At 45.8% G+C, this 17081-nt stretch overlaps 1 protein-coding gene across 2 annotated transcripts in view; it reads left to right on the plus strand.

Moving 5' to 3' along the window:
- Window positions 1–1744: 1744 nt before the first annotated feature.
- The window catches only part of LOC146009239 (alpha-2-macroglobulin-like protein 1), a 135766-nt gene continuing 120429 nt past the window's right edge, over window positions 1745–17081 (plus strand). For both annotated transcript variants that reach the window (XM_083149401.1, XM_083149402.1), the window contains exons 1-5: window positions 1745–1820; window positions 3771–3954; window positions 9814–9973; window positions 11781–11833; window positions 16767–16787. In XM_083149401.1, coding sequence (XP_083005527.1) covers window positions 1753–1820; window positions 3771–3954; window positions 9814–9973; window positions 11781–11833; window positions 16767–16787 — 486 coding nt within the window. In that variant the 5' untranslated portion in view covers window positions 1745–1752. The remainder of the gene's footprint in view (window positions 1821–3770; window positions 3955–9813; window positions 9974–11780; window positions 11834–16766; window positions 16788–17081) is intronic.

Raw genomic sequence — 17081 nt, forward strand, 5'->3', positions numbered from 1 at the left:
TGTGGGGGTGTTATTGGTGTGTATATATGTATTATACAGTATATATGGTGAGTGTGGTGTGGTGGGTGTGATTTGACAGGTGTGTATAGATGTATATAAGGGATATGTGAGTGTGTATATAATATATAGAAGGGGTGGGTGTGGTGTGATAGATGTATATACAGTAAGATAGTTGTGTATAGATGTATATAACGGGTGTTTTGGGGACGATAGTTGGAATATGTATATATGGGATGGTTGGTGATGGCTATATATATATATATATATATATATATACAAGATTTGTTAGGAGGCACTCCCAAATGAAGTGTAGTTATGCTGGTGAAAACTGTAGATAATAGTAGTCCGGTGCCCTCCTGGGAATAGTTCAGCCACTGCTGGCGATGTATAGCGGGGGTTGGCGGCACTCAGAAAAACGACACCACACAAGGTTTAAAACCTTGTGTGGTGTCGTTTTTCTGAGTGCCGCCAACCCCCGCTATATATATATATATATATATATATATATATATATATATATATATATATATATATATATATATATATATATATATATATATATATATATATATATATATATATATATATATATATATATATACCCATATTTATAAGGGGTGTGTGAGGTGGTGATAGGTGTGTATATGGCTCAGTTCAGAATAGACTTACCCATGTGTGGCTGGGGTGTCCTGAGTATTCATAAGCCAACTTAAATCTTGTGTTAGTGACAGGGTTAAGCCCCATACACACTGGGCGACGTTTAGCTGGAAACCTCTCAGTGCGTATGGGGCAGTGAGCGCAGATGCGTGCATCATCTCTGGTCCAGCCACTTATCTGCTGGTGTTACCAGCAGATGAGTGGCGAGGTGGACAGCTTTCCATAGCGTCTTCCTATGGAAAGTCATCCACCCAGAGGAAAATAGCTGAGAAGGGTGAAAACCGTACAGTGTGTATGCACTGAGCGTTTTTCATCCCAGCGATTTTCCCCATCATTGGGCTAAGTAAAATAATGTTTTCTGAATCACAAAGGACAGTTACACTTGATGAGTGCATTCCTCTGTGTAACTAGAAACATTGTTCCTTAGGAAGATACAATTCTGAAACACAGTGGCCTTTCGACAGCCAATACACAGTTTCTTGTTCTACAAGACAGTAGTACAAAAAAATTGATTTGAGAAACTTTTCTCTAACAAACGTAATACAAGCATGTGCCGGCCCTGGGACATTGGGGCTGTGGTTAGCCGGAAGTTGGCATGAAGGTAGTGGGACAGTACTAAACTGCTGACTATATTGGCAGGTGACAGGTCAGTTTGTGGGTGTCCCTAGTCCTCTGGTATGAGTGGGGCTTAAGTCCAATTTGACCACCATGAGCTCTGGCTCTGATACTCGCCAGTGCCTCACCAGCCACTGACCTCACCGCACGTCACTGATGAGTAGTAGCAAAAAAAAAAATGTATCTGCATGTTCATAATATTATGTATGTTCTCCCATTCCCCAATACAATTTTGAATTCAATTAATTAATAATATATGATTTCCTTCCTTTCAAATAAAGAGGGCAATGCTGACGCATCTAAATATATTTTGAGGTAAAAGGTAAAAAAGTTCCCTGACCCCTGATATACAATATTTGTTTTACTGTGTTCAATGTCCATCCTGAATGCCAATGCCAAATGCTAAGGTTAAGAAAATGAAAATGAAACTAACACGCATACAAAAGCACTCAATCACTGGCTGGTCCCTCATCCTGCACAATGGTGTCCTGCTGCTTGTGTGTTGGGCTGATCCTCCTGCACATCTCTGGGACTGTAGAAGCCAAACTGTGAGTTATTTTATTTATTTAGCCTTTCAATATGTATGTCTGCAATGCATGTATATAATGTTTCCTCATCTCTGTTTTCATTTAATATTAATGACAATTCTGTTTCTACTAGCAGAATAGGGATTGTATGTAGCAGTGACGTGCGGTGAGGTCATTGCCTGGGGAGGCACTGACCTCACCGCACGTCACCGCACGTCACTGCTGCAGCGGCCGCCCGCCGCCGGGACATGCGCGCCCCACCTGCCCTCCCACCACCCGGCGGACTCACCTGTCATCTTCTCGGCGGTGACGGCGGCCGGTCCCGGTGAGTGACAACGGCAGTCTCCCAGCAGGCGCCGGACTCCACGCTGCTGCTGCATCCTCTCACGGTCCTGCATGTGTGATTGGGCCAGCAGATCCAGTGCTGGATCCGCTGTCCAATCACATCTGGGGGCGTGCGTTTATACTGGTGCCGCTGTCATTGCGGCACCAGTATGAATGTCGCTTCCCCATTCATATTCAATGGGCTTTTACAGCCCATTGCTGCACCCTGCCCCCCTGCCCACCCCTTCCCGCCCCACGCTGCCCGGAATCTCAATGTTAACAGCGGGAGGCACCTCTCCCGCTGCCTCCCACCCTCACATGCAGCAGTGTAAGAGGGTGGGAGGCAACCGGAGAGGGAGAAATGATGAAAATAATAAAAGTAGATGTATAAATATCTTCTTTTTATTATTTTCATCATTATGACAGGGGAGGCTCTGCCTCCCCTGACTGCACGTCCCTGGTATGTAGTCAATCTAGATAAAAGCTAAAATAAATCAATTATATGTATATATTAAAAAGTGCTACATGTTTTTCAACACCGTCCTATAATGCTCTGCACGAGCTACTTGGAAATGTCAAAGTGGAGACCTTCAAACCCATAACTAAAATAAAAAACTAAAGAAATATGGGGCAGTTTTATCAATGAGTGATATTCCTGTTATCACACATTACAAATGATAACTTGTGCTGCAGCCAATCAGCTCCTACCTCCTAACATTCTAACACGATTGATTGGCTGCAGCAACATTTATCCTTCGTAAGGAATGCTAACAGGAATATCTCTCATTAATAAATCTGCCCCCTATATCTTTAAAAATGTATGTTCCTTTATTGGAGGTAAACTCAACTTTCGCCATGGTTTTTGAATATGTCAAATTTTTAAGGACCCTACACACAGAGCGATATTTAGGCATTTTCTATGCGACTTTACATAATTTCACTAACTTGCTCAGAAAATGCCTGAATATCTTGCATAGTGTACGCAGCAATGTAAATGCGCAGCCCCGCGGGTCTGTATCTGGCGCCGATTAATAACCTGCATGCAAGTTATTAATCGGTCGGGGCCAGTGTTCTCACTGGAGAACATTGCCCCTGACACATCGCACAGCACACATTGCTGTGCAGCGCTGTGTGCTGAGGGACCGAAGCCTTCTGAGGGATGTAGCATTGCCCAGAATGCTCTACTACACACTTACTTAAGGGGCCTACACAAGGGCTGAGTTCGGAGTTAATCGCCGGTCAGGGCCAGTGCACTCACTGTGTGCTGAGCGATCTTGCTGAGCGTTCTGTGCCATCTAGCACCAGGGCTGCCACTAGGAATTTTGAGGCCCGGGACTGATTTCCAGCTAACGGTACACACGCTCTGATCGGCATTATAATTGGCCGGCGGCATCCTGCATTGGAAGCCTGTGCTCCGGGACCTGTTTTGTTTAGTGCACTGAGCACAGCACAGGCAACACAGCAGAGGCAGTCGGGGTGGGCAAACTTAGTGGACCGGGCCCTTCCCTCAGCTGTACCCACGGCACCCCCCTATTGGCTGCCCTGTCTAGCATTGCTCAGAATGCTCAGCAAATTTCCCCATGTCTTGTCCCCTTTAGAAATCCTTAATGTTTCTAGTAACCAATGTCACCTATTTATTGCCCACAGGCACTATGCTGTCATGTACCCCTCAGAGATTATCTCCCATCATCCGGAGAACATCTGCCTACACCTGGAGGGTGCTCAGGGAGAGAGCAGGGTGCAGATATCTCTGATCCTGCATAATGAGAAAACATCACTCATAGACAAGACCTTCCAGATGGGCTCTGTATTCACCTGCTTACCAGTCCAGGTAAAAATCATCATACAGAATAGCATTCTCCCGATACAGTCTACTTTATATTATTTTTAGAAGTACAATTATAATAAATATAAATAGCATATACTGTATTTTAAATTCACAGCAATGTTAGCTAACAGTACATACCGTACAACACACGATTGCTGTGCTTTATACAGATGGAGCCCCTCTCATTCAGGCAGGAGCTGCCGGAATGGGGATGCGCACGCATGAGACGCACGTGCATCCCCTTCAACCGGAGCTCCCTCTGGGACCCCGTCGCCTCGTCGACATCCCCCACCTCCCTGCTCCCCCCCTAACCCTGCCTATCACCCTGAAGCGGATATGGCAGGGTTCCCGTCCCCCGCCGGTGGGAAACTGGGACGCACGTGTGTGGGACGCTCGCGTGTCACAGTCAGATGTATCGTACGCTCGCCAGTGGGGGTGGTCTGGCGAGCCCCAGCAGAGGATGAGTGGCGCTACATCTGTACATACTGATCTAGTAGTATGCAGTCCCTGGGTCGACAATGACTAGGTCCACATCTAAGAAGGGTCGACGTACCTTAGGTTGACATTAGGTCAAGGTTGACATGAACATGGATGACATGAATAAGGTCGATGTGGGTCTCTTCCACATGGTGAGCAAAGGGTTAAATCAACTGCAGCTCATGGAGGAACAACACGCTTTCCTCAATTAAGACCAGCTAAGGTATAAACACCAGGCCCAGAGTGGGATGTGCTAAGCAATTGTGGTACATGCCACCACATACCACATCCATACTAATCTCATATGTACTAACATATGCGATTAGTAACGCAAAGGACAGCTCTCCCCTTTAAGAGCTGTCCTTTGCTATCTGCTACACTACACTAGATCACGGGAAACCCATCGCTGTGCATCATGGGGGCTGGAAGCCTTGTATGGGGAGGAGGATGCCCCGGGCAGTGATGCTGCTGCAGATCCCAGCGCTTAGGTGGGGGTGACGGCACAGCACGTCACAGACACCAGCCCACAGGAGTACACTGTTGATGGTATCCTTTGTAAGAAGCTATTACAGTGGCTATGCCTGTCAGCTGGAAATAAAGATCACTTGTTTGCAATACCTCTGACTCCCCTTGGTCACCTGACATAGTGGCGTAAGTTCTTCCCAGTTGCCCAGAGGCAAGATAAATATTGGTGTCCCCCCAAATAGCTTATTCAGTAAAGTGTCTGTCTCCAGTAAGACAGGTCATGGGTTTGAATACAGGGTGTAAAACTTGCAAAAAACATGTTAGGAGGAGGAGTCAGCTAAATAAATTATATTGACGGTTTTCAATAATCCCAATCAAACTTGCAGGGGAGTAGAGGTGCCCACCTGGGAGCAGGAGCCCGGTGGCAGATGACTCCATTGCCTCCCAGAGTTATGCCTCTGGTCTGAAACTTACCTACTGCAGTCGACATGAGTTTTTCACTTTTTTTTTTAAAAGGTGGCTTTTCATACTTTACTATCCAAGTGGGCATAGAGTTAGAATATAATATTGTGCTGAGTACAGCGAGGTACCGTGCTTGTAGCATGGTGATCGCAGCAAGGGGAGGTGGAACACATGTGTCCATGGTGACCTCCAGCTCCTGATGAAGGCGTGTGAACACGCCGAAACGCGTTGAGCCACTGCATCCTGCCCTAGCATATCATTGGAGAGCATTCCATCTCGCACCTTTTTCCATCCAAAAACCTTGGAATTCCAAAGGACATCACACCCGGACCAGTTTTTTTTGTATCACCATCTTGGATCCCCAAAACCTGCAGCCATCAAATCTGGTATCTGCCATACCTTAAGGACTGCATTCTTCACCATCTCACCACATGTGTGACATTTGGGAATCCTCCACTGGGAAATCTCCGGGACTTTGAAAATCCTTTTCCAAATAAGGTCATCCACAATCTCCTATATATTTGGCTACATCTGTCACTCAAAGTGGGTGTCTGTGTCTATAACGCTCTCTTCCTGGACTTTCCTCTTAATGTGTGATTGCCTTCATCTGTGCTGAACACCTTTCTGAGAAATTAACCTGTTTAAAACAGGTGATGGCAATCATACATTAAGGGGAAGTCTAGAAACAGAGCATTGTGTCCCTCCTGGAGAGGGTCATGTTGGGAGGTATGTGACAGAGAACCAGCCCAGTGAGCCCACAGACAGTGCCAGACACCCACTGCCTTCCCATGTTGCCCAGCACTGCTACTCCACAGCCACCAGGTGAGCGCCCCCCTCCCGCGATTTGCGGCAAAACCTCCCCCCCCGCGCCCCCCCTTCTTGCGATTCGCGGCAAAAACACCCGCTCCCCAGCGACCCCCCCTACCGCGATTCGCAGCAAAACCACCCCCGCGACCCCCCCTCCCGCGATTCGCTGCAAAAAGAACCCCCCCCACGACCCCTCCCGCAATTCGCGGCATAACCACCACCCCGCGACCCCCCCCTCCCGCGAATCGCTGCAAACCCTCCCCCGTGACCCCCCCCCCCCCCCCCGATTTGCGGAAAAAACACCCCCCCCCGCGACATCCCTCCCGTGATTCGCGGCAAAAAGAACCCCCCCGAGACCCCCCCTTGCACGATTGGCGGCACCCCCCCTGCGACCCCCCTCCCGCGATTCGCGGCACCCCCCCCCCCCGCAATACGCAGCAGCCCCAGGATTAAATGGCACATGCAAAACACTGACATGGCTATGGTCGACAATGAAAAAGGTTGACATGAGTTTTTAAAGATTTATTTTTAATTTTTTTAATTTTTTCATATTCATTGTCATGTGTCGACATGGACACCAATGAAGTGGCACACTTATGTCAACATTTACATGTGTTGACCTTTCTGTGTTGATTTTTTCTTGTGGCGATTCGCGTCACACCCCCCCGCAACCCCCCCTCCCGCGATTCGCGGCACCCCCCGTGACCCCCCACCTCCCGCAATTCGCTGCAACCCCCCACCGGAACCCCTGTGAACCCCGCCCTCCCGCGATTCGCGGCACCCACCCCCGCGACCCCCCCTCCCGCAATTCGCGGCACCCCCCCGTGATTCGCGGCAGCTCCAGAATTAAATTGCACATGGAAAACACTGACATGGCTATGGTCGACAATGAAAAAGGTTGACATGAGTTTTTGAAGTTTTTTTGTCATTTTTTGAATATTTTCATATTCATTCTCATGTGTCGACATGGACACCAATGAAGTGCCACACTTATGTCAACATTTACATGTGTTGACCTTTCTGTGTTGATTTTTTTCTTGTGGCGATTCGCGTCACACCCCCCGCAACCCCCCCTCCGGCGATTCGCGGCACCCCGGCACCCCCCTGCGACCCCCCCCCCCTCCCGCAATTCGCGGCAACCCCCCACCGGAACCCCCATGAACCCCGCTCTCCCGCGATTCGCGGCACCCACCCCCCCGCAACCCCCCCCCTCCCGCAAATCGCTGCACCCCCCGCGATTCGCGGCAGCCCCAGGATTAAATGGCACATGCAAAACACTGGCACGGCTATGGTCGACAATAAAAAAGGTTGACATGAGTTTTTGAAGATTTATTTCATTTTTTAAATGTTTTCATATTCATTGTCATGTGTCAACATGGAAACACAATGAAGTGCCACACTTATGTCAACATTTACATGTGTTGACCTTTCTGTGTTGATTTTTTCTTGTGGCGATTTGCGTCACCCCCCACAACCCCCACTCCCGCGATTCACGGCACACACACACACACCTCCCCCGCGATTCTCAGCACCCCACCCCGTGACCCCCCCTCCCGTGATTCACGGCACACCCCCGCGACCCCCCCCTCCCATGATTCGCCGCAACCCCCGCCCCGTAACCCCCCCTCCCGCGATTCGCGGCACCCACCCCCGCGACCCCCCTCCCGCAATTCGCGGCACCCCCCCGCGATTCGCGGCAGCTCCAGAATTAAATTGCACATGGAAAACACTGACATGGCTATGGTCGACAATGAAAAAGGTTGACATGAGTTTTTGAAGTTTTTTTTTTTCATTTTTTGAATGTTTTCATATTCATTCTCATGTGTCGACATGGACACCAATGAAGTGCCACACTTATGTCAACATTTACATGTGTTGACCTTTCTGTGTTGATTTTTTCTTGTGGCGATTCGCGTCACACCCCCCCCACCCCCCCCCCCGCAACCCCCACTCCCGCGATTCACGGCACACACACACCCCCCCGCGATTCTCGGCACCCCACCCGTGACCCCCCCTCCCGTGATTCACGGCACACCCCCCGCGACCCCCCCTACCATGATTCGCCGCAACCCCCGCCCCCGTAACCCCCCTCCGGCAATTTGCGGCAACCCACCCCGCGACCCCCCTCCCGCGATTCTCTGCAATCCCTCCCCTCCCGCGATTCGCAGCATCCACCCCCCCACAACCCCCCCTCCTGCAATTCGCGGCACCCCCCGCGACCCCCCCTAATGCAATTCGCGGCACCCTCCGCGACCCCCCCTCCCGCGATTCGCGGACACCTAAGTTGCAATACAGGGCATCTTTCATACAATTCTAACCATATTTCTCATATACAAACGTTCACAAATTAAGGGGGCGCAGCCCCTTACGACGGTGTGAAGAGCGCCCGTAGGGCGCGATGAATCACCTAGTATATGGTAATTATCTACCTTGGTGTTGATTTGGACCAAAAATATCCACTTTTGCCCCAACATTGAATGCTAGCTGGAAATTATCCTTTTAAAACACACCGTTTTATCAATGTTTTCTTTGTGAGAATTCTCATACGCAATATACAGATGGGTCACGGTCCATCTTTGCGGGGGATGGCGCTGGCGTCGCCAGCCGCCATCCCCCGCCAGCGCCATGGCGATCGTGAGAAGGGGGCGCGCGCGCACGAGAGGCGCGCGCGCCCCCTTCCGACGGCGCTTCCAAACGTCTCCCCGGGTCCCCGCCGGCTTGCCGGCGGTAACCCGGGGTCCCCGCCGCCTGCCCGCATCCCCCCTAACCCCCCCCTAACCCCGTCCGTCTCCCTGAGGCGGAGATGGACAGGGTTTCCGCCACGCTAGCGACGGAGACTGAGACGTGCGTGCGCGTGAGACGCACGCGCGTCTCAGTCTCCTCGCTGGCGAGGCTACTGGCGGGTCGCCAGCGCATACGTTCTGGCGACCCGCCAGCAAGGATGGACCGTGACCCATCTGTATTGTATATGACTTGTATTTTACTTTTTTAGCATTCTAATAAATTTATTCAGAAAAATAAATAGCGCTGTATCATATCCACATATTTTCCTGTGTGTATGTAAGTCTGACCCTTCCACAACTCTGCGACAGAGACAAGCTGACGTCACACACCCTCCCTTAAGATGATATTTTTGTTGCTATTTTGGCATACGTATGCCGATCCGTGCACAAGCACAGTACATACTTGCCTACCCTCCCGGAATGGTCCCGCAAATCGGGTCCCCCTCCCGGTCCCCCGGGAAGGGGGGCAAGTCTCCCGCATTTTCCTACAGCCCCGGCTCCCCCTCTCCCCGCGGTCTAAAAACTATGACTTTCGCGGGTCCGCGGGGATGGGGGGGGCTAAATGACGCAATTCGCGTCATTGCGCGTCATTTTTAGCCCCTCCCCCCACCCACGGACCCGCAAATTGAGGCTTCAGCCCGTCATGGGGGCGGGGCTTGATGACATCACCCATGCCCCGCCCCCAAACCGAAGCCTCTACCCGCCCCTTTTCACTCCTCTCCGGGCTTCTCCCGGAAAGGAGTATGCCAAAGTCGGCAAGTATGGCACAGTAATACAATTATCAATTGGGTTGCAAAGTCACACAGCAGAGATCAACTCTGATTAATCCCCCCCCCCCCCCCCTCCCCCTTGTCTTTTCACTGTACAGGTTCCGGATCCTAAGGAGAAGAGGGAGATTGGCACACTGGAGGTCTCCATTCACAATGCAGGGAGAACCGTCACTGATCGCAGTAAAGTTCTTGTGAAGACAAAAAGAACCCGTGTTTTAGTCCAGACAGACAAGGCTGTGTACAAACCAGGACAGATGGGTAATCTCACATATCCCAAGCATAATGGCCATGCTAAATTTTACCCATTATGGAAATACAGATATGCCCAGCTTTATTACACCCGTGACTGGTTTGCTGCAACTAGCTTGCCCGAGCTTTATGCGATCGCGGGTGTGACAACTTGCTGCCTCAGTGCGTGCACACATGCAAACCCATGACGCCAATAACAAGGGAGGGTATATAAACCTCTACATTATATCAATGATAAAAGGCTTCAGTGCAGGAAGTCAGTATTTCCGGTATATTCTGAGCTGACACTTCATGGTTTATTAGGTTTTTGGAACCATACTTGATGACTTTTTTCTCTCCTCTCTGGGAGAAGCCTGGAGAGGAGACCAGACAGTAGCACATCAGGGGGGTGGGACCAGGTGGACGTCACCAAGCCCCGCCCCCATTGCAGTCAAGACAAGGCATTTTTGAGGGTCCGTGGATTGGGGGAGGGGTGATTTGTGTAATTTTAGCCCCGCCCCTCATTGCGTACCCACAAAAATTGGTCTTTTAGTGCAGCTAGGAAGAGGGGTGAGGGGGTCTGCGTGGCTGATGGGGGAGACTTGCCCACGTTCCCGGGGGCCGGGAGGGGGATCCAAATTTCCAGAGCCTCCCGGCAATTCCGGGAGGGTAGGCAAGCCTGTTTTGGAACTAATCTTCTAAAATGAAAAAGTATACAATGCACATCCAGTTTCTTTACACACCAGATGTCACTGAACACACAGACAATCTAGTTTTTCCATTCCTCAGAACTATACACCTATTTTATTGTCCAGAGAATGTCGCCAAAAATGTTGATTTATATAAATAATAGTTTAATTAACAAATCTTCATGTTTATATGCAAGCTCCTATATTGTGTGACAAATGACTTTTCTAAGAGTGATAATATAGCTTTAAATAGTTATTAAATATTTTTATTTTTACTTTCAAATGGTTAACAACTCTCCAAATATTTCCTTGGCCAGACTGGACCAAATGTAATTTAAGAAAAATATTGTTTTTGAGGAAGCGACTAATTGACACAGAAATCTGAAAATCCCAATCTTCTGTAAATTGCCCTTCCTTCAGATGTCAGGGAACTTTTTTACCTTTTTACCTCAAAAATATATTTAGATGTTACCCCCTTGATTTGAAAGGAAGGACATCATATATTATTAATTATTTGAATTCAAAATTTTATTGGAGAATGGGAGAACATACAAACTCCTCATATATAATATTATAATATGCAGATAGTTATTTTTTTTTGCTACTAGTCAGATAATTATATAAAGAAAACTAGCAGTTGTATAGTTACATTGCACAACTACTTCTCCCCCCAGCATCGCATATTAATACAGCTTGAGTCAATAGTAATAGTATATGCCAGGCTCTGCTGTTAGTACCTGACCGAGTAGAAGCCGCACACCTCTTTACCACCTCCCTTGCCATAGTGTGCATTCCCAGTGTGTCTCTCCCACCACGCACTACTCAACATGAGGCAGCTCCTATTTGCTGTTGGCCAGCGCTACATTTGAGATGTTTGTCTGTGTGATTACGGCTGGCCACCAAATCACCATATACACTGCTGCCATCTGGGCGCTGCAGCTGGGCAATGTCTGAGTTAAGCGCTGCCTGGCACAACTGCACATGTGCAACCTAATAGTGAACAATTGGCCACCATATTAAGAAGCTAATTTATAAGGGCACATATGCAACTTGTAAGGATGTATCAAACTTGAAATGTTTAGAAAACTGTAATACAGTATATTTATATTACATATTGATACAGTACTTCTGTCTTTATACTTTTACAGTGAGGTTCAGAATTCTGTCTCTTGATGAACATTTAAAACCAAGTAACGTTATGGTAAGCCTAAAATCTCAACACAGGGAAAAACAATAGCGAATCACAAATATTGGTATTGTTACAGTTTACAGTGGATCTCCACATACAGTATGTACAGTATTTTCTTTGTATTATTTTATTATGTTTATCATTAATGACAGGGGAGGCACTGCCTCCCCTGACTGCACGTCCCTGATCTCCACATACAGTATGTACAGTATTTTTCAGCCACTGTTAATACTGTGCGCTACTTCTCTTATGCATTTTAGATACATGTATGTAACAAGTAGATTTTGCATATTTGATGGAAATAAAACAAACAAGTCTCGATAAGCCATAATGATTGTTCTGCAGCTTCAGCAAATCAAGTTTCCTATGGAAATTCCATTGGGTGCAGTATAGATCTACAGCCTCTAGGTCAGGCATGTCCAAACTGTGGCCCTCCAGCTGTTGTAAAATTACACATCCCAGCATGCCTTGCCATAGATTTAGTATTCCCTAATAGCAATACTGTGGCAAGGCATGATGGGACTTGCAGTTTCACAACAGCTGGAGGGCCATAGTTTGGACATGCTTGCTCTAGGTCGACAGTCAATGGGTGACATTTAATAGGATCAGATTTTTATTAAGGTTCTTAAAGCGCACAAAATCACATTTTTAAATCGTGAATTTTTTTTTCAAAATCGCCAATTTAATGGAATGCAAATTGAGGTATGAAAAATGTCATGTGATGTGATAAAGTGTGAATTTTGGTCATGAAAATGTGCAAATTTTAGTCATGAAGATGTGCGAATGAATGCACATGTGCGATTTGTGAGATATGGTAATGTATGAAAACAAGAAAGAAGAAAAGGTTAGAGACTTGGTTGGTGCACTCTATCGATACTAATTAGATTCCCTAAAAAAATCCCCTTAAATAGGGATATATTTAAATAGTTTTTTTTTCCCTTCTTTTTAATATATTTTTTCATTATTTTAAAAGCAGATATAGAAAATTTTTCAAAAAACGTTTTAGAAAAAAGTGGTTAAGAAAACAGTTTCAACTGTTTTGTCATGGTGTCTGCTACTTAAGCCCTGTACACACGCTTAGATTTGCTTTAGATTAGATTCGATTTTCTATTAGATCTGGCATTAGATCATCCCATTCGATTTGGAATTAGATCTGTACTTTTGCATTTGATTCGATTTCGATTTCATAATGTAGGCACAATGTACTCATTCGATTTACTGAAACGAATTCGAGATTTCCTTGGCTGCACAGTAGATTTTTCTATTCGATTTTGAGAAAACGGGAGCGCGCAGCGAATCGAATGCAGATCGAAAGTGTCCTAAAAACAATTCTATGTGGATTCGATTTTGCTTCTATAAGCAAACTCGAATCGAAAACAGGGAAAAATCTAAGCATGTGTACACAGCTTAAGTTTGAAGTTAAATTTTCTGGGCTTATATTGCCTCAAATAAATGATTCAAGAGTATTTTATAGTCTGTATGTTGTCTCTAATGTACTGTCTATTCTTGATTCTTTCTATTCTAGAAAGGCTTCTGCATATTGCTACAAACGTACTGGACATGTTTTAAAAAAGACCTTTCAAGTTCTCTAGGTTTTATTATTATCTATTTATCTTTATTGCAATGTCTCCAACATGTGTTAAACAGATATTATGGGGGAAATTTACTAAAGGAAATTTGTAAAAAATAGGTGTATTTGTATCCAGAAATACACTTATTTTTGACATTTACTATGCCGAAAATACGGCAATTCGTATTCGTATTGATAGCACATCAATACAAATACGAATTGACGTATTTTAGGGATAGTAAATGTCAAAAATAAGTGTATTTCTGGATATAAATTCACCTATTTTTTTTTTTTACAAATTTCCTTTAGTAAATTTCCCCTATGTTTCTTGCAGGGAAATAAGACATACTGTACAGTACTCTCTGTGTTAGCTGTAATTGCTTGTTTGCTTATTATAAGTACGGCATTCTGTGAATATGTCAAAAGATATTATCGTTTTATTCTGTAATATATAACTGTAAAGATATTTATTGTTATTCAACATTTTGGGGGAAATTTACTAAGATGAATTCGTAAAAAAAATAGGAAAATAGGAATTTGCTCCAAATAGCACACACATCCAGGATAAGGACAGGGAAAATTCTCTTCAACTTCTCTTTATCCAGTTGATGTACCAATTGGAAATATCTCTTGAATTTTTTTGGATAGAGGTCATATTGGGACTTTGAAATTATTTGTATGCATTGGATCTGTTATACAATACATTGGTCCATAATTAAGGTGCAGTAGCACTTAAAGACGGTCTTTAATATATTAAGGCACATATACCACTATAAATGATTGTGCCCATTATTTACTATCCATTTGGGTATTATTCAGAGCCAAGATAGGCGCGTATTTTATAAAGAAAAAAAAAACACTAATGAAGTCTCCAAGAGAGACGAAACGCGTTGGGTTCTGATCTAAAGCTCTTGAAAATAAAAGAAAATTACTCTTCAAAAAAAAAACAAGAAACTACAAGTGTATTTCTTTTTATTAATATGTTTTATTTATTTTATTGAATTATTGTAGAATACATCATGTGGTTAGGGCGCTGAAGACACTATTGGGGTGTATATTTGAAGTGTGAGTTCCTACTAGTGGGGAACTGTGTCAACAGCGATATTGAAATATATATTATCCCAGGAAGGTTAAAAGAAGCTAATAACCTAGTGCAGGGTTAACTCAGAGCAGTGGCATAACAATACTGTTGCAGACCCCACGTTGGCTTGGAGGAGCCAGCTCCGCTGGGGTCTGCGGGGAGCGCCACCGAGTTGCTAGCTGCTGTGCAAGGACAGGTCACAGCAGTGGCAGTGCAGTGCCAACTCCGCCCCAGTTCTCTGCTGACAGGATTGACAGCCGCCGGCGCTGAATAGAAAAAAAAAGGACAGCTGAGCAACGGCTCAGCTGTCCAATCGTGTCTCACACAGCAGGCTGCAGCTCAGTGACTGAATATATATAAATCGAGCGCAATAATTTTAATGACAATTAATAAAGCTAAATTGAATGAGGCAGCTCCCACTTAGGATTCCACAAATCCTCAACAATTCAAAAGGTTAGAATTATTCAGAATAATTCTGAGAGCGCACTGAATTTTACAACAATGGAAAATTTAATTAAAAAAACAAACTAATCACACATTTAATGTTTGATTAATTTGTTTTTTAAATAAAATTTTCCATTGTTGTAAAATTCAGCGCGCTCTCAGAATTATTCTGAATAATTATTAGCTCAGTGACTGGGCTGGCTGGGCGTGCAGGCTACAGAGAAGAAGTAGGCGGGATCCTGGCATTAGCATGTGGAAGGAGGAGCATCCTAGGAGACTGAGTTAAACAGGTGAGAGAGGAACAAATAGGCTCTCACCCATCTTATGTATAAACTTAACCTGTCTGCCACAGCAACAAGTGTCTCCCCCTCTCGCACTCCAGCTCACGCAGCCAGCGTTTGTGTCCCCCATGCCCTCTTGCACTCCCACATGCCCACCTATATCTGGCTGCTCCAGTGCTATGCCCAGCATCTGTGCCCTCACCCCCTTACATTCCCACACTGCCCAGCATCTTTGGGGGGGTAGGGGAATTCGGCAACAAGGTACCTCTGGACCTGGAGGTGTGTTGACCTTGGTGTATTTGTTTTGCAATTTTTGGTAAAGTTTTTTTAAATATCGCATTCTATTAAATTTGCGAGTTGTATACTTTATAATGGGAAAACATCTGGATGTGAATTGTGTGAGAAAAAAATCAACAGGTCAAAATGTGCAATTTTCGCAACAAAAAGTGTGATTTTTACTGCAATTCGCATCTTATTATATTGACTAAAAATCGCAAAAGTCAAAACATCTCATCCTATTAAATGTCACCCAATACGTCAACACCAATTGCTCGACATACAATAGGTCAGCAAACATGCAGAACTAGTGTCAACATTTCCACAGGGCAACCATTAACATGTTGACATTTTACTTGAGTCAATATTTTATTTTATTTATGGGTGTCCCCATGAAAACTCTAGGTGTTCCCCAGTGGCGTAACTACTGTAAGGCAGCCCCAGCAGCCGCTTGGGGGAGCAAGCAGCAGTGGGGTCTGTGTGGGCGGCGACACCCGCTTGACGCACCGACATGCTGCTGCCTGCCACTGTCCACTGGCTGATCACTGGAGGCTAGTCAGCCACAGCGCGGGTGCAGCCATTATCAGAGATGACACATCCCCCCACTGATTCAATTGACTGTACACAGAGCTGGCTATTGGCTACTGTGTACAGGATGGGCGGGCGGTTGGGCGTGCTGGGGCGGCCTGGGATGCGTCGGAGCCAAGGGAAGCAGCAGTGTCTGCTGGTCTCTCTTCCTCTATCCTGCTTCAGCTTCTCCGTTATGCGTGTGACGTCATCGTGTGGCGCTACAATTTTTTGGCAGGGGGGAGCAAAATTTATAGTTACGCCACTGGAAGGGGTGGGGGAAGCCTTCACTTTGCTCTGCTCCCCCTCAGTGTCTAGCACAGCAACATAGCTGGCCAGTAAGTGAGCATAAAAAGGGGCATTATGTGTCATGGAGGGGAAGGACTAGAAATCAGTTTTCACAATTTGATTCAATTCAATAGGTGCAAAAAAATCCAAATCCAAAAGGAAGGGGGGAACTGTCCCCCCTTCCTTTTGGACCTGGATTTTTTGCACCTATTGAATTTGTTGCACTACCTTGATAAAGGTCCATGTAAGGACCAAAACTTTGGCAGGCCTTTCCTTTGTGGATTCAACCTTTTAGCCTTCTTTAGTGGTGAGTGCAGTATATATACAGTATGTATATATACTGTAGATTGGATATTCAGAAACAATTAGCAGCGAATCTCATGTATGTCTTTTAATGCTGTGTATGTTTCTAACAAATATATGTATTTCTTTTTTCAGGTGCCACTTGTAGAACTACAGGTAAAAGATTTTTATATTTTAAGTAAAACATTCATGTTCTCAAGCAACAATATGCGCAGTGTGTACACGCGTGTGTGTGTGTGTGTGTGTGTGGTAAAATCAACTAACGTTTTATAAAGATGTGAACCTGTGTGTATAGTCGAACTTGTGATCCATAGGAATTACATTGTCTGAGCACTGGTCCAACTATTTGCATCCAGGAGCACTAAGTCACTGCAATCGATGATCGCGCAAATGCGTTGCTGCAACCATGAGCAAGGCTACAAATGTACTAGCTGATTGGCTGATTTGGGC

The sequence above is a fragment of the Crinia signifera genome, chromosome 6 (assembly GCF_055691185.1).
Source record: "Crinia signifera chromosome 6, ASM5569118v1, whole genome shotgun sequence".
Classification (NCBI taxonomy): Eukaryota; Metazoa; Chordata; class Amphibia; order Anura; family Myobatrachidae; genus Crinia; species Crinia signifera.